The 18,649-nt window shown below is 34.7% G+C and overlaps 1 protein-coding gene across 2 annotated transcripts; it reads left to right on the top strand.

Moving 5' to 3' along the window:
• Positions 1-11,046: 11,046 nt before the first annotated feature.
• LOC110007362 (hypothetical protein) lies at positions 11,047-14,547 on the top strand. 2 transcript variants are annotated; one of them, XM_020667867.2, is made up of 3 exons: positions 11,047-11,426; positions 12,552-12,793; positions 13,820-14,547. In XM_020667867.2, the coding sequence occupies exons 2-3, from the start codon at positions 12,554-12,556 to the stop codon at positions 14,483-14,485; spliced, it is 906 nt and encodes a 301-aa protein (XP_020523526.1). In that variant the 5' UTR covers positions 11,047-11,426; positions 12,552-12,553; the 3' UTR covers positions 14,486-14,547. The 2 variants fall into 2 exon arrangements, with proteins under 2 accessions (XP_020523526.1, XP_020523525.1); XM_020667866.2 differs by having other exon boundaries at positions 11,047-12,234.
• Positions 14,548-18,649: the final 4,102 nt, after the last annotated feature.

Below are 18,649 nucleotides of genomic sequence, written 5' to 3'. Positions count from 1 at the left end.
AGAATATGAAAGGCTTGTCTCAAATCTTAGAGAGAGAGAGAGAGAGAGGTAGGGAGAGAATCTTGGCATATGAAATAAGGTTCGTCTCAAATCTCAGCCCACACTAAGAGAGAGAGAGAAGGGAGGGGGGGAGAAAGAATCTTGGAATATGAAATAAGGTTGTCTCAAATCTCAGCCCACACTAAGAGAGGGAGAAAGAGAGGGGATCTTCTAATATGAAATAAGGTCGTCTCAAATTTCATATCGTAGGCGGATCATTTACCACAGTTAACACGAAGCTTACATGGTACTAGATACACTTGTGAAGAAGGGAATATCTCTTTCTTATGCTACATTTTGGCATTCTAGATTGCTGGATTTTACTTCTCATTACCATATAGTAAGGTAAGGTTGTTAAAATATGATATGTATTTTTTCATCTTTATTTAATAAAAAACGAGTAGGGGCTTTTTCCTCCACCAACTAACCAAAAAAAAACCTGAAATCGACACGTAGAGAAAGAGAGAGAAAGATAGAGGGAGAAGAAGAGGAAAGAAAAGTGGTAGAATGTGTAAGGTTAGCATTGAAGATCCTCAAAGGACGGTCTCCTAAAACGGGGTTTAAAAAAGGGATGGACAGGAACATAAGCTTTTAGAAAGTAGGCATGCCATCTTTCTCAAATAAATATGGAGGAGAGGAGAGCGTATGGCATGGTATGAGGGAGCATATTGTACAACAACTCCCTGGTGCAAAATAGCTACTTTGGAAGATTTTTTTGATCTGAAATTTTGGGATCCGTTTAAGTATCATTAGAGGATTGTTTTCACTATAAAAGGTGGTTTCTTGAATACCTTGATTTTCCTTTGTAAATTAGATGGTTCTTGCTAAAGCTTGAGATGTCATTATTTTTGGGCATCTAGAGAGTTCGAGTTAGGTTTGTCCTTATTATCTAAACTTTATCTCGGTTATTTGGGATTAGTTTGACGAATCATGTTATGCCGTTTTACTTTATCAAGAGATATACTCTTATTCAGACTATAAGTCACCATGCCTCTTCTCCCTAGTTCTATCCGTATCCCAAAATTTGAGATCCACATAATACAAGGAGCTTGAGTTTGCCTAAGGGAGCAAATGGAAATTATGCTCCCCTTGGGAGCATGAATTCTTTCTTTTCACATATATATTTCTTGGTGGAATCTTCCTAGTTGAAACCCACGTGTCTCTCATAGAAGAAAGCAAAACTCAAAATGCACATCCATGTTTTTCTTTAGTCTAAAACATGAAAGGGATGCCAAATCACCCCCATTATAACTCAAAAAATATCCTAGGAGCCACTCTCACAATAGTGACAAGAGATTCTCCTTTGAAGTTTTGGCTCTTTTTTTTTTAATAATATAAAAAATATATATATTTTAATATGTTGGGATTTTTGGATATTTTCAATGCCAAAGTCTATCACATTAAGTGCAATGAATGTGCCTAACATGGGAAAACAATTGGAGATTGGGTACATCCAAAAGGAAGAATCTTTATTGGTATACTCATCAATATAATCAAATATACCTTTTTTAACAAGGTTGGATCCAATGAAGGGAAAATCCACCTTTTACATATGAAAAAGCATGGTGCACCAACCTTTGGCACATTTTTATTTCTATTTATGTCTTCCTCCTTAAATGTGAAACATATCACTAAGATTCATATATAAGGCCTCAAACCAGCCAAAATAATTCATTTATCAAAAGGTCAACCCTAACCTGCCCAATGGGACTCTTCCAAGTAGGGATATCGATTAATGGGGGAGGTGGGACCCACTTCTATTGTGGGACCCACCTCCATTTTTTTTTTTTTCTTTTTTCTCGTTTTTTTTTTAAGCTATAAAGAAGATGTGGGTCCCACAACAGAGGTGGGTCCATGTATAGATGGATGATAACCAATGACCTAATGGTGGGCAAAACTAGACCAATGAGGGACCTTTAATCACCAATTTGTTGGTGGGTCCCATCAAGGACAATGTAAGTAACACATTAGGATAGGTTTGACGAATCAAAAGATGGGGACACCACTAAGAATAGTTAAAATAGGCCTGCCCCATGTTTGAGAAATGAGAGGTAGATTCACAATCTGGACAAACACAAAGCATGTGGAGTGAAATGTGACATTTAGATTGGACTCAAGATCTTTTTCAAGGAAAAAAAAATCTTTTTCAAGGAAAAAAAAATCTTTCTAGTGATCACTCACTCTCTCTCTCTCTAAAATCTTTCTAGTGATCACTCACTCTCTTTCTCTCTCTATGTAGGCAACCTCCTTGTAATGCAGAAGTAAGGTGTACCAGTATATTTTCTCTAGAGGTGTAATTCCAGTGATGGAAAGCATATGATAGCTTGAAAATCTATTTTTAATAGCTAGTTTTGAAATTTAAAATTTAAAAAATGGCATAAATCAAATAGATCTAAAGTACTTTCAAAATCATAAAAATAGAAAATCCAAATGATTTACTACAAGATGTACTACTTATAGAACTTGAATTTCTTTTTCTTTTATCTATACGTCTGAATGTCAAGATGATCAACTTGGAGGGTTTTCCAACATTTGAACACTCTCTTCTAGGTGATTTTTTAGGTGTCTTACGCTTAATAGTATAAAGTAAACACTTTATATAAAGTTTTTCATATATATGTATGTGTGTGGTTGTGTACGACTAACACTCCATACTAGTACTCCATAGTAGTGATAATCCCCTCCCCCACCCACCCTCTCTTTCTATTGGAAGGCTTGCATGTGAATATCAAAAATTGTTTACAAGGAGATTGCCACCTTTCATCTACATCTCTCTCTCTCTCTCTCTCCGTAATGAGACCATCTTTTATACATACACAGGTCACAAAGCATCTTAAGTCATCAGATGTAAAATCATATACATTTGTCATCTTTTGCATGAAGGCTGAAAAAGTTTTTCTAAGAAAGTATTGCACAAAATCAAAGAAATTTTTTTGTGGGATTTTGAAGGATGTCATTATTCGTGCTGCTCAATTTCGCATTTATTAGCTAAGTGATGAGAGGTTGTTTTCAAAGAGACTATTTATCTTTATTACAAGGAGATTACAACTGTTTTCACTCATTAGATGTCAAATTGGGATATTACAACTATTTTTACTAACTATATGTGAAATTGGATGGCTTTTAATGAGTCATGAAGTGTGAGTTTTTTTGTAAACTTTGTGTCTATTCATTACAACTTTTATTACCACTCATTTTGAAATATAAAGAAAAAGAGTAATAGTGACGTCCTTGCATAAAAGATAAATGATCACTTTATATATTTTTTTCAAGTGGTTATTATTGTTTTTATAAAAAAGAGCAAACTATATTTTATATTCTATATACTTTCTCAAAATTTTATTTCTTTTGTTTTTTTTGAACAAAAAGGGTAAAGTCACATATGCTAACCCGCATATCAAAAAGCATGCACCATTTCGTTCGCATCTCGACCAAAACTAATGGATAGCTGACATGCCGGTAGCGTATGTTTCCCCATTCCTGCATTGTGTGTAATATACTTTAACATAAAATATCCATGAAAACGTTTCTTGTGATTTTGGTAGTCCCGAGGATCTAGTTAAGAAATGTGCATTATCCAAAGTAGAGAAAGCTCCATTATTTTTTGTTGATAGTTTGGTATTTTGGTTTTCTAGTTACGTATGGAAATGGTCATGGACATTAATAGATATTTATAAAAGAAAAACATTATTTTAAGCCGCTGCCCTACAAAGAAAAGTAGGTCACGCATCCAAACTCAGCCAGAAAAGATATATTTTGTTGGAAACTCTCAAATTGATAATTTCAACATCGACAATTATGAATCTCATGCAAAGAATTTCTAAGCCCAAACAATGGTGCATCTTGTAACGCATTTGTCTCGACTATCTCTTATCAAAGTGTTCAAATTTGTACTAGTTTAAAAACTTTAGATTTAGTAATTAGGGGCATAAATAGATTTTCAATTCATCATAATGATTATCGACGACAAACAACATTTTATGGTGGTTTTTTAAGGTGTTCCCCGACATAATTTTTTTTTAGTGGGAAATAATATGAATATTATGAGTCACTCTTGCATTTAGCAATGTTTCCCAGTTCCAATGTCTAGGGCTCTATATAGTGTCGGACATCCACTAGCCCAAAAGTCTAAATACCGAGTACCAACCACAAGGGTTAACAATAGAAAAATAAGGCAAATTTTACAAAGTACATCTAAGATTTTAAGATAAAGTTTATATGAGGGTGAGGACCTAAACAATCAAATTAAGGTGCACCTTAAAAATTCACTAGAAAATATTGTTTTGATGATCAAAAATCCTCAAATCGATCATCTCAACCTCAAGATGTATGGACATGAGAAAAAATAGATTTTCAGTCTTGAAAATAGTACATCTTGTAATGCATTTTTTGGACCGTCAATTTTCAAGATTTTAAAGTGTTAATAGATCTGCTTGATCTACATTATTTTTGAAGCTTTAAGTTATATGATTATAAATGAAAATAAGTGTTTAGACCATCACAAAGATTTCATACTGAAACAAGATCTTTCGATACTATTTGAAAGTGTTCCTTATTTTAATTGTTTAGGGCCTCAACCTTGTATAAACCACACCTAACATTTAAATTGTGTAACATCTTATCCATATTTTTACGTATAGTTTCAAATAGCCCATCATTATTGTGATCAATTTTCAAAAGCCTGTCAAATGACGCATCAAATTATGTTTTGAAATTTATCGACTTGCACTTAAGATGAAACGTTGAATAGTTCAGCTTACATATGTATAATTTTCAAAAACAAAAAACAAATAAAAAATAAATAGATAAAAATCTTTTAAAAAAAAACCAAGAAGAAGATGGTAATGATAACCAAGGTGCAAAATCCGGCAAAAACTGTAAGTGACAAAGCATATGACGTTTTCATGTTTTGGAAAAACCCCAAAACCAAGAAGACAAGAACTAAAACCATTCAAGAAAGCAAAATAAATAAATAATAATAATAAATAAAGCCTGTGGATTGCAAAGCCCAAAAAGGCTTAAAACCCAAGCAAATTAACACCCAAAAGGAAAGCAAGAAAGTGTTAGAGAAAATAGGCAGAAAAAACTAAGGGAGTGGTTTGTAACTTTGTATAGGGCTGCGGCCCCAAACGATCAAAATAAGGCGCAACTTTAAATAGTGTCGGAATATGTTTTTTAATACCAAAAATCTTTGTGATGGCTTGAAAGTTTATTTTATATCTGATTATTAAATTTAAAGTTTAAAAAATGGTGTAGATCGAGCAGATCTATGAACACTTGAAAAATATTGAAAATTGACAATTCAAAAATACAATACAAGATGAACTGTTTTCAAGATTTGAAACTTATTTTTTCTTATGTCCATGTTTGTCGAGGTCAAGATAATCGATTTGAAGATTTATGGGCATCGAAATAACTTTTCTAGTGGATTTATGATGCGTGCCTTAATATAATTGATTAGGTCTGGCCCTTACATAAACTTTTTCCAAAAACTAAGCCCCCAACAAGCAAGATAAAGTTTAAGAAAAGACCCCCAAAAGAGAATATGATGGGTCAACCTAAGCTGAGAGTGAGAAAGAGAAAAAGGGGGAAGAGGAAATGGGGAAAACCCATCCAGATAATTGGTGCATAATGGCCATGGGGGGCCCATAGGTGAGGGGTTGGAGCAATGGGAAACCCTAACTTTTTATGATGAAACTGGGAAAACCCTAACTTTTTAGGGCATGTAGGGGTGGTGGGCATGCGCATGGGGTGCTTATTGAGGCAATGGTGAAGCATGTCGTGTGGTGTCAACAAGGTAGAATGGCCTTAGAGCCTTCCCCTCTCTTTTCTTTAATAAGGGCGTAGATTTTTATGCATTTTTTAAAATTTGCAGACCCATGAATCTCAATATAATATACAAATATTACTAGGAAATTGTATCTTATGATCTACATGACTATAGCAAAATTAGGGTCCAATGTTATTAATTAACCGCGTTTCAAAACTCGGAACAGTGGTTCAGATCGTTTACCCACGTATTTGTGTTGGATTGCTAGATTAACGATTTAGATCTGATTTGAATCGGTCCAAATCAGTGATCCAAAATAATATTAAAAAACAAAAATTAAAATTAAAACAAAGGATTGTGGCGTGGGGATTTAAAAAGGACATAAAATTTTAGAAAAAGCTAAAAAGGAAAACTAAATTATGTAAAAGGGGGTTTGAGGGTGAATTGGGGTGGCACCCATGCCACCCTAGAAGCAGTTCGGACCCAGTCAATTCGCGGCATCAAAATCGGTGATTCGGGATCGGAAATTACCAGATTTTAAATTACCATCAATTAAAATTGATATGGGTGGAAAAGTAGATTATGCTTTGAACAAGACTATAAAAATTGCGGTAACAGTGTCACAGTCCATTCGATAGTAGATGGTGATAAGGAGAGGAAGTTTGGAAATTCTGCCATGTACTCCCCCTCCACTCATCTCCATTAACCTTCAACCATTATTTGGAGGGTTATGATACTTCGACCATAAATCTATTAGTGGATTAGGATTTTGAAATTATGCTTTCAAAGATCTCATGCTACCGCGGTTCTATGTTCGGGGTTAAGCGATGAACTATTACCTGTATATTTTTATTTAGGGAATTTACCAAAATAAATTTAACTTATCAACAATTTAATATTTTTCCAATTTTCAACCATTTTAACTTATAATCATGTGTTTTTTATGGGATTCATAAAATTAGATTAAAATAAATGGGTAAAAATTTATATAGTTCATCTTTTAGGTGCATTTTGATGGACTTTTACTTTTATTTAATTTCAAAATTTTCATTAAAATACACGTGACCACGAGTTGAAAATGACTAAAATGTTAAATAGTTGGTAAGTTAGGTGCATTTAAAAAATGGGATTGTATACTATAAGACTGACTGTTTATTGTTTCATGGTCAATTTATTTTCTAAAATATTTATATAGTGAACTCTAAAATATTGATATAGCTCAAAGTTAATTTCTTTTCTAAAATATTGTGATTCTAAAGTAGATACTAGTATTTTCGATTGAAAAAAAATTACTCCAAAGTGTTTTCACACTAGAGAATAAGTGTGCAGTTTGCTCTTGCAAGAGCTCGGCGTAAAACATATCTAATTTAAAAACAAAATTGGCGAGATGAAAATTGTGCCCAAATTTCAACAATTTTAAAAAGAGCTTTAATTAGTGTGTTTTTTAATGAGAACTTAGGGTCGGATTAATTGGAGAAATTAGTTAGGTTAATGATTATTAAGAAAGTCACGCCTCGGCTTGATCTTCCATACCGATTACGAGGAAGAAGAACATGATAATCATGACGTGATTGTATTTATTTATTTATTATTTTATAATTGCTTATCAGCATTTATTTTATTATTTATTAGTTTATTAATTTCTTGGGGGGCTCCACTATCCTAGGGTTTGTGCCTTAGTGGGGCAACAACGCGTGCTCGTTTATTTCCCATTCATTCCAACTATTGGATATTGTCGCCATCTATTTTTTTATTTTTTTTGTTTTTTTTAATTTATATTTTTTTTAAAAAAAATTATTTTCCCAAATTACCCTTAGTTGCTATGGGTCCTATCTTATCCACCCGTGCAAAAACATTTAAGGTAAGGGAAATAAGGCTGCCAATGGGTCGAGCCTCCCGTCCGGATTTGGGCTGGGCAATGAAGGGACTATGGCTCTGAGGTCAGGCATGGTTTGACCCTTAGGCAATGGTGGCGTAGCCCTAGCTTAGCTCTAGGGCTGCATTTTGTGGCCCAAGCTTAAGTTTTTTAGATCCAATTGCGAGAGCCAGCTGCCGGGGTTGGTATAGGCCATGTGCTTCGGTTTCGTTTAAAAAACTAGGGTTTGGGCCACAAAATGTGGCCCCCGATGGCCAGGCCAGGGCGAGGGCTCTGTTTAGGCCGATTTTTTCTTTTAGTGTATTAAGCCTTGCCTTGGCGAATTTGGCTCGGTTAGGGCTGAGCTGGGATAAGACCGGTCTACAGGGATTAGAGTTGGGTTATTGCTAGTACTACTGATTGCGGCTCATTGCTAGCTCTAAAGGGGAAGAAGGTGAGGTTTATGTAAGGTCATAGATGTATACAATGGCGCCTCAAGACTAGATTTGATTCATGTTTGTTGTGAAGAAATAGTATGATAGTTTGCAAATCTATTTTTTTCACTAGTTATAAAATTTGGAGCTCTAAAAAATGGTGCAGATCTGGAATAATTGGGATTTGAGACAGATAGTCTAGGAAAAACATTGCAAAGCGGACCGCTTTTAGGGCTCGAAATCAAATTTTATTTTCACATCTATGTTGTTCGCCTGGTATCCAAATCAATAGAGAGGCCGTTTTGGCAAGATTTTGCAAAATACTTTCTGCAACAAAAATCTATGAGGAATAATATGGATATTTAATCTTATTTCTTTAATTATTTTTGTTTTTTGCACATTTTTTGTTTTCGTATTATTCCTTATGTTTATAGCGCCAACTCACACCAAAAGCCCCTAAATTAAAATGGAGACCTTACTTTAGATGAAAGATGAATAATATAATGGAAGAACATCTTTAACGTCCCCATGTTACAAGAAATTAGAAAAGATTTTCGAATCTTTCCATAAAAAGCAAGTGGCATTGTTTATCTAAGTATTAAGGAAAACATTCAAAGGGCTGATGTGCATTTATTTGCCCAATTTCTATGGCAAAAAATGCTGACCCCTTGATTTAGAAGAGTTATGATAATTTGTAAGTGATTTTTCTTTTATGAAGTTAATGAGACTTTGTTAGATACCTTTGGGGCAAAATATTTTAAATCCAAAAACTTTTTCTCCCTTAAAATATAGAAATTGGGTGGTGGCTCAACGGGGGTATGAAGTCAAGTCCCTTAGTTCGATTCAGGTGCATCAAGTCAGACGGATTTATATTTAAACAAAAAATACAAAAAAATATTAAAGATTGAAAAGCTAGAGTTTTGGATGATTTCGAGTTCTATTGTCCACGAATTTCCAACTTCAAATCTCTTCTAACTCGGACGAGTCTGAGTAGGAGATGAAAGCCAGAGACAATGCAACAATACATAGACGTTCACTAATTTCGTATTGCTCCAACAGAATCATCCCTTATTCCAAATTTGGGTATTCTAGCTATTTAACATAAAAATAAGGGTAGTAGGTAGTTGTCCATGTGTGAGTTTGATGGGGAATCTAGGACATGTGCAGGTGGCTTGCAAGTACACAAAGAAATGACACGCAGAAAAAGTCTGGATTCTCTCTCTACACCTTCTTCTCTCTCTACATCTCTGTCCTCTTCTCTCTCTTATCTACATCTCTCTCAGAATCATTCCACTCTCTCTCCTCTCTCTTTTTCTGTCTGTAAAATAAAGAAATAATTGGAACAAAACAACTGTCTATAAACTTGCATTGGAATTGACATAGGCTCCCAGAGTAAAGGAAGAATCGAAGCCTAAAAATAAATAAATAATTAAAAAAATATATAAATTAAAAAAAAATAACTAAAAAACCAAAAAAAAAGGAAGACATTTTTTCTTTGATCCAAAGCATTTACTCAGCCTGATCAACCCATGTTACCCCCCAACATCATGATGAGGATATAGAAGAATAAGACAAAGCAAGCATGCTCAAATTAAACAAACCCTAGATGCATGTGATCAAACACCTTTTAAAGCTAAACATAAGTAATTAAATAATCCCCACATAAATTAAAAATAATTAACCCCCACATAAATTAAAAATAATTAATCCCCAGATGATTATCCCTGCATCGCCATAAATCATATATAGAGAGAGAAACCCAACATATAATAATACCAAAAAAGTCTTTTTCCCCTACCAGAATCTGTGATTTTCTCTCTGGGTACCGCCATGTGTTTCAAGATTCATCCCCCTTCGCTTCATCCATATCCGATATGGCCCGGCCTGACCTCTTTAGAGAGAGAAACAGAATAATTTTTGGGAGTATTAATGCTGTCACGTTTATGGGTTCTCTTTGTCTAATCTTTTCTAGCTGACATGTCAAAGCCAATGCACTCTTTCTCTCTCTAAACGACAATGCATCCACATCATCTCTCTCTATAAGCTCAATCATTCTCCCCCTCTCTCTCTCTCTACAAGCTCAATCATCCTCACTCTCTCTCTACAAGCTCAATCATCCTCTCTCTCTCTCTCTAAGCTAAAGCATCGTCTCTCTCTAAGCTAAAGCATCATCTCTCTTCCCCTCTCTCCAATTTGAAGTATCTTCTCTCTCTCTATAAGCTCAAGCATCCTCTCCCTCTCTCTATAAGCTCAAGCCACCTCTCTCTCTCTAAGTTCAAGCATCCTCCCTCTCTCTCTCTAAGCTCAAGCATCCTCTCTCTCTCTAAGTTCAAGCATCCTCCCTCTCTCTCTCTAAGCTCAAGCATCCTCTCTCTCTCTCTAAGTTCAAGCATCCTCCCTCTCTCTCTCTAAGTTCAAGCATCATCCCTCTTTCTCTATAAGCTCAAGCATCCTCTCTCTCTCTCTAAGTTCAAGCATCCTCCCACTCTCTCTATAAGCTCAAGCATCCTCTCTCTCTCTCTCTAAGTTCAAGCATCCTCCCTCTCTCTCTATAAGCTCAAGCATCCTCTCTCTCTCTCTAAGTTCAAGCATCCTCCCTCTCTCTCTATAAGCTCCAGCATCCTCCCTCTCTCTCTAAGCTCAAGCATTCTCTCTCTAAGATCAAGCATCTCTCTCTATAAGCTCAATCATCCTCTCTCTCTCTCCAAGCTCAAGCATCCTCTCACTTTCTCTCTCTAGGGGCTCTCTCTCTCTTATCTGTGTTTTTTTGTCTTCTATCTTATTTTGTGGAGGAGCTGTCTGGAATATCTCGATCACAAGCTTACATGTGCTTACGTAGGATTAGTAAGATTTGCGTCCCCTTACATGTATCTATCATACATGCATGCATCCATGTTACATGCATGCATGAATGAATACAAAAACACACACATGATTAATGTACAGCTGATTAACGAGAGGTTTCTTCTCATCTCAGCCAATTCACAGCCTGTCAAACCAAACCCAACATTTTTTTTTCTCTCTCTAGAGCCTCTTTTTTTAGGATTTTCTCTCTCTAGAGGAAACTTGTTGTTAAAGGAGGAGAAGCTCTGATTCTATCAAACTTTGCTTGGTTTTCTCCGCTTAGCCATGCCATGGGCTCGAGGAAGTGGTCATGGCGCTGTGGGTAATTTATGGGTTAGAGAGAGAAAGATGAGTTCGGTGATATTGGGTTAGTGAGAGAAGGAGATTTGTGAATGTGTTGATGCTTGCCTTTGCACATTGGTGTTGGGGTGGAATTGAGCTCCATGAGTAACACCAAAGTGACTGCCGTGTTCGCATTTCACAGGTGAGAGAAGTGATTTTCTCTCTCTTTTCCACATAATCATCATAAGGTTTAGTCTTGGTGGTGTTCTCCCTTCTCACTGGTTTGGATCCTCATAGCTGAACAAGTGGTATTACCAGTACCTCTCTCTCTCTCTCTCTCTCTGTAAATGAAAAAATACATCGAAAATTGAGTGGGTTGGTTTTGCGTCTCTCTTGCATAATTAAATTCAAACCATTTTGTTCTCTCTCTCTCTCTCTATGTGCTATAGCTTGATCATTCATAGAGTCTGAGTTTCCATATTAATATCAGTCTAAGGTTTGAGAGGTGCAGTCTCCTTTTCGTTGGTCTAAAATGTCCGGTGGATCAAACTCCTTCACCAAACTTTCATAGTTATGGTAAAGGAATCCACATCTTGATGTACAGCGCTTTAATTCACATGAAATTCACATTCAAAGGAAAATGGCTTATAGATCTGCTTCTCCCACTAAAAAGTTTCGTTCTCTCTCTCTCTCTCTCTCCCAGACAAACGCAATCTCTCTCTCTATAGGACATGAAAATTGGCTCTCTTTTTTTCTATAGGGCATGCAAATTGGCTCCCTCCCTCTCTCTCTATATGACATGCAAATTGGCTCACTCTCTCTCTATGAATGAAAAATTACCCCATCAGTACAAGTCTCTCAATTCAGTGAGGGCAAAGGCAACTCTCTCTCTCTCTCTCTCTCCATGAAAAATTACCCCATCAGTACAAGTCTCTCAATTCAGTGTGGGCAAAGGCAACTGTCTCTCTCCATGAAAAACTACCCAATCAGTACGAGTCTCTCAATTCAGTGTAGGCAAATGCAACTCTCTCTCTATCTATCTCTCTCTCTCTCTATCTCTCTCTCTCTCTCTCTCCATGAAAAATTACCCCACCAATACAAGTCTCTCAATTCACCCCCCCTCCCTGTGCTTTTTAGTAATGTTGTCCTCTCTCTCTTTCCCCACAGGCCAATTGCAAATTGGCTTCATCTCTTTATCTCCCTCCCTCCCGTTCTCTGAAACATAAGCCCATTTAATACAAGTCTCTCAACTAAGATTAAGCAAAGGCAAACTCTCTCGGTCTTTCTCTCTCTCTCTTTCTCTGATAATTCCATGTGGTTCTCTCAGGCATGGGAACTAAAGTACAGCATGTGGTGAATCTGGGCACAAATCTTTGTGAGGGCAACACTGATGAAGAGAGAGAAACAAGGGTTAGAGGAAGACACACTTGGGCTCTTTTTGCAGATAAGGGCCTCCTAAACACTGGTTTTCCTCAGCTTCAGCAAGTAATGGAGAGGTTTCAAGATCAGCACAGTAGAGAATCAGTCAAGAACACTATGCTCAAGCATGAAGAGATATTCAAAGAGCAGGTATTTTTTTAATATTAAATGTACTCCTTTAAGTTTTAATGATCATAGAAATTTTATTGATTTCCCTTTTCCTAACATTAGTCCTGGAATTTTTTTGGAAAATTATCCAAAATTCCTATTTTGGTTCTTGGAATTCAAATATAATCCATCTATTTCACATTGTACGCCTGAGTCCCACTTTTTTAGATCAGAAAATACAATTTAATTTTTTTTTTTTTTTTTTTTTCTATACATCGGATTCATCTCAAATTGGGGGTGTTATACTTCTTACAGTCACCCACGAGTAAAATAATAATATTTTAAAATAAATTTAACAAATATAACCCTAGAATTTGTATAGTTATTTTAGTCATTACTATCATTAAATTATTGTTTTATATTTTTTTACGAGTGTGAGATGATGAGAAGCATGACATTCGGCATTCAACTGTAACAAATTTGAGCTTACTCTAATTTACAAAAAAAAAAAAAGCATAATCAAAATGCATGATACATTTTAAAATTTTGGGACTTGAGTGTAAATATGAAGTATAGGGGATTATTTTTAAGTTCTAAAAATAAAATGGAATTTTTATGTGAATTTCCTTTGATGAAAAGTTCTAACATTTTTTTAACCTACAATAATACTTATATTAGCTAAAATAATTATTTGGGATAAAATGCTGAACCAAGTTGATAATTGGTATAATAACGAGGGAAATTTTTATGAAAGAGTAAATTAGTTTTGTGAGAAAAAAGAAAATTTCACATGTATTTTAAAAAAATTAATGCGATTAATGCAGATATATTTACACTGATTTCTCAGAAAATATCTTCTTTTAACATTCCTGGAATTTTTATGAGATTTATGATATTAACACTGTACCAAACTTAAAACGTCAACACTATAATTTGATTTTTTTTCTTTTTATGGATATTTAGTGTAAGAAATCATATGCTTCATCAAATATCCTCCGAAATAATTAAAAAATTACATCTTTGCATAAAAATAACTGAAAATTCGGTAATTGGCGGTTATGAATGCAGGTTCGCGAACTCCATCGACTCTACAGAGTTCAGAAATCACTGATGTCTGAGCTCAAAAAGAAAGAATTTCATCAAATTCACTCTCCCTCTTCCTCTTCAACACCGTTGACAAGGCTTTGGGGCTCTGGAATCAGCCCAAGATCATCAAATTCGGAGTTTTTGAACCGACTTTCTCTCACTGAACCAAGTGTAGATTACAACTATCAGGGTTCTAGAGAGCGAAACTATAAGAATTTTCATGAAATTAGAAGTTGTTCGAGGGATAAAGGCATTGATTTGGAACGACCAGCCGAAGATTATGACCCGGCTGAAGCTTTGGCCACTAACGAGCAAAATCCGTTGCTTGGAAAAATCGAGAAGTCGAAATTCAAGAACGAAAGCACGTTTTTTGAACCAGAGAGAGATTTGCAATTGACATTGTGTACAGGGTATCATAACCGAGATCATCAGAAAAATGAGAAAGAATGGTTAGGACCCAAATTGGAATTGGGGTACTCTCACAAAGCCGGGCGGCCTTCGGCTTCGGATTCGTATAAATCTAGCTGTTCAGAGAGATCCATGAAAGGAAACCAGGATTCAAGAATGGTTGAATCAGGGGATGAATGTAGCGAGAACTTGAAGAAGCCACCATGGCCTTTTCAAGTTTTGAACTTGAACAGGACATGAACTTCTCTCTGTGTAAGATTTGTTTTCTCTCTCCAAGAATTCAAACAATTTTTTTCTTCCAATTTGAAGATACAAAACAAGATGCATTGTGAGATCTCCCTCTCTCTCTCTGTAGCAAGCCATAAAAACCTTTCTCTCCCTCTCTCTCATAACCCAAAAAAGCAATTTTCAGTTTGTCTCTTCTCTCTCTAGTGGCCCCAAAACCTCTCTTCTCTCTCCTCTCTCTCCACCCACAAAATCCAATATCAGGAAAATCAGTCTCTCTGAATTTTTCTTGATAAAACCCAGCTCTCTCTCTGTTTCAGTCTATGTTTTTTGATCCATGTAACCAAACTCTCTCTCTCTCTAGATTTTATTTGTCTGTGATTTGGATTTTATGCTCTCTTTCTCTCTCTAGTTTCTGGGCGGGTATGGTTTGGATTTTCTGCAACTGAGAGCACATGAATCAGGCGGATGACATGGAGGGCCCATTGGAGTGTGGAATATATTGAAGGGATTAGTTTACAGTCTTTAGACCGAGGATCTCTTCCTCTTAAAAGCTGGCATTCTTTGGACTCTCTCTCTCTCTCTCTCTCTCTTCACGTCTCTCTCTTTCTATCTCTACATCTCCTTCCCTCTCTCTCCCCTCTCTTTTTCTGAGGGAAATCGCATCTGATATGAGAGAGAAACGTGTCTTATTATTTGATTCGTGACACCAGACATTCACACCGTTATTTGGCTTCAGTCCCAATTCCATTGACAACGAAATTCACTGAAATTTTAACAAAGCTGTCGATTTTCGAAACATTTCTCCTTCTTCCTTGCCAAAAGATTCTTATGTAAAGAAAGGGTGAGGTTTTTATAACGTTGCAACCTTAAACCATCCAATTAAGGTGCACCTCCAATTTTTTATGATAATATGTAATTTTAATGTAAAAAATTATTTTGATTATCTGATAATCTATTTTTATATTTAATTATAAAATTATGAAGTCTAGATAATGTGTTGCAAGATGCATTATTTATGAGACTCTAAATCTTTTTTTTCTTCGTATTCATACATATCCATGTCAACATGATCAATAGGGTTTTACAATATTAAAACAACATTTTCCGATGGATTTTAGAGATGCATCTTTAATTCTACATTTTAAAGTTGCAATCTTATATGAACTTTTTCCTTAAGGAAAAGTATTTTATGGATTCACCACTCCATTGGGGTTGTTGGTATAAAAATGGGTTGACAATTGGTCAAGTCCATGTCCATATGGCTTGGGCACATCCTGGATCTGGGTTGGGTCAGGATCCATGTGTCGGGTTACGATCAAACCGAACTCGATTTGACACACTTACCACCCCTAGTGTCTAACATGGTTGGCAATAGTGAGTCAGTCAAGTCATAGAATATTAGAGCATGAGCCCTAGTTGTGGTCTAAGGGGCCAATTCATGCCAAAAACTGGGTGGGGTAATGTGAGTGCCCCTGTTGTGCTAGCTAGCCCAGCCACACAGTGCCAGCTTATGAAAAGTAGACTGGCTTGCCATATGCAATACAAATCTAGTGTAACACCTATGAAGATGCACGAGTTCTTTATAGTGGAAGGCTAAAAAAGGGCAAAGTGTAGACCAAAAATGACATAGTTGAAAGCGGTAAGAAAAATATGGGGACTTATGATTTTATTTAGGATATGGCCCTTGATAGAGGAACATGTCGAACCAAGACTCGTGTAACCGACTTAAAGGGATGAAAAAAGGTTTCGATGATTCTAATAATGATGATGGGTACTAAATTTTATTTTAAAGTCTCAAATGCAACACATCTGGAAAAAGACCCATTATAGTCTTATTCTAATTAGTTGGGGTCCCTATATAAATCTTATTCTGCGATTCAGCTACGTCAAGGGCCATACATTTAGTTAAACTATAAGTATGCCCAACATGTTACAAATAAAATTTCACTGACTGCCAACCTAACATAATCTTCCTCTTTTATTTAGGCTTGGGATTGACACAAGAACAAAAAAGCAAAAACAATAAAATCTAAACCCTACCTAAAAAAAATACAATTACATTAAATTTTGAACATTAAACTTAACATGACAATTATCGTATTTTTTTTCTTAAAATTATTTAGGAAAACCTAAGATAGAGCCCAAACAAATTGAGATAATTATTAAATTTTAAAAGATTTGCTTTTCCCGCAAAGCATTACGTGAATTTGCTCCGTTAGGGTAAAACTCATGTTTTTTTTGTTTTTTTTCATACAAAATTTGGGGATATAACCTCTATATCATCATAACGAACTTCAAAGGAAATTTTTGTTCTTATATAGAACACTTTTATGTGCCTATAAAATTTAACCTTTATCCATTTTTTGAAAGGTAAGATCTAGGTCTTCAAGAAATAAAATAAAAATAAAAATAAAAATTGTATGATAATAATCATATGATAATTCTTAGATAGTTCCCAAAATTTTAAATTAAAAAATTTCTCCATAGTAAGTCTTATGCCCCTTGTAGTAATTGTATAATATTACTGCCATGGGAATATAATATATGGATATTATTTAAATATTTAACAATACCCTCCCTAAGAGATACAAACACCTTTAATGAAACCCTAAGTCGAGGAAACATTTTTAATAGATACAAATATTAATAAAAAACTAGATAAAAGCCCATCCACCATCAACCTGCAACATAAAAAAAACCAACTTTTTAATTCTTTTTTTTTTTTTTAACTTTCAGGAAATTAAATGAATGCATATATTATTTTAAAGAAAAGTGTTTCATGAGTGGGTGGGTGCAAGAGCATGCCGACTTATAAACGACCATCCTAAAGATGGACGTTATCTAAAGTATATTGTCCATAAATAAAATACAGATGGTGCATATAAAAAACTAAAAATTTATATTTTTAATTTTAAAAATTTATTTTTATTTTCATATTTATGATTGTATTAGCCTAGATGATGAGTCTACAAAAACAATATTAGAAAAAAGTAATCTAAAATGAATTTTAGTGGGGGGCCACATATCTACATATGAATAGGCCGACTCATAGAAACCCCCGTCCATTATTTAAACCGTTCAACAAGACAACATATAACCAATAATAATAATAATGATATCTGTGAGAAATTTTGATTTCCTTTAAATTTTTTAGTTCTGACCTAAATCAAAACAAAACAATAAATACAGTACATTTTATCAAAATTTATTAAACCCTACATAAGATAACCAAGAATATATTATTCAAAAGATAATTTTGAAGGATTAAAAGACATAAATTCAAGTATTCAAAACAAGAAAGATGATTTCACATAGGATGTATAAATCAAAGTTAAAGCCAGAAAATCTAAATCAAAATAACATTTGGAAATAGAAATGGGAGAAAAAATAGCTGAAAAATATAAAAAAATCGGTATTTAATTCAATAAACTTTATTAGGGATTTCCTAGACTGATGTGTTCGGAAAATTTGGGACAAATTTTTACTGAATTTGATAAAAAATGGGGAGAGAGTTTGAAGATTTTTTATTTTGGATTCAAATAATTGCTGATTTTGGTCTCTTAATTCTTTTTACTTTGCAACTTTATGCAATAAATCACTATAGGGTTTGATAGAGAGCTCAAATACAATCAAATGGATATATATTTCAAAAAGCATTTGGTTTTGAACAAAAGAGAACTTTGTCTCATGGCGGATTGGGGTTCTTGTTTCAAAATATATATATTTTTTTAAAAATCTATCTTCAAAAGCCATAGTCAATACGGGCTAATAAAGGTCAATTGGTGCTACAATCAATCGAAATTGGGATGATTATAATATCTGATTCATGATCAAGCCAAAAAGTTCTATAATGAGGCTAAGAAAATTTCTTTTTCGTTTTTTTTTTTTAGGGGCAAACTTTGTAAGTGTACTGGATGACTCGACCGATTCCGGTAGAGACTTGACCCGGTACCATATGGTTCCTTCAGGCCGTTTAAGATTCGAATACTGTTTTTTTTTTTTTTTTCTGGATTTTTTGTTTTTGGGAAAATGGTTTTATAACTTTGCAACTCTATCAAAATAATTTAAGCATTGAAAAAATTGTAATTCAAGTATTGAAAAACTTTTACACTAATCACCTCGGCTTGAATATTATGGTTGTGAAAAAAATTAAGATTTTAAACTTTAAAAATAGTA

The sequence above is a fragment of the Amborella trichopoda genome, chromosome 12, assembly GCF_054954075.1.
Source record: "Amborella trichopoda isolate Santa Cruz 75 chromosome 12, AtrichopodaSantaCruz75HAP2 v2.0, whole genome shotgun sequence".
NCBI lineage: Eukaryota > Viridiplantae > Streptophyta > Magnoliopsida > Amborellales > Amborellaceae > Amborella > Amborella trichopoda.
The sequence above is the reverse complement of the archived record's forward strand: the minus strand, read 5'-3'. Positions and strand labels throughout refer to the sequence as shown.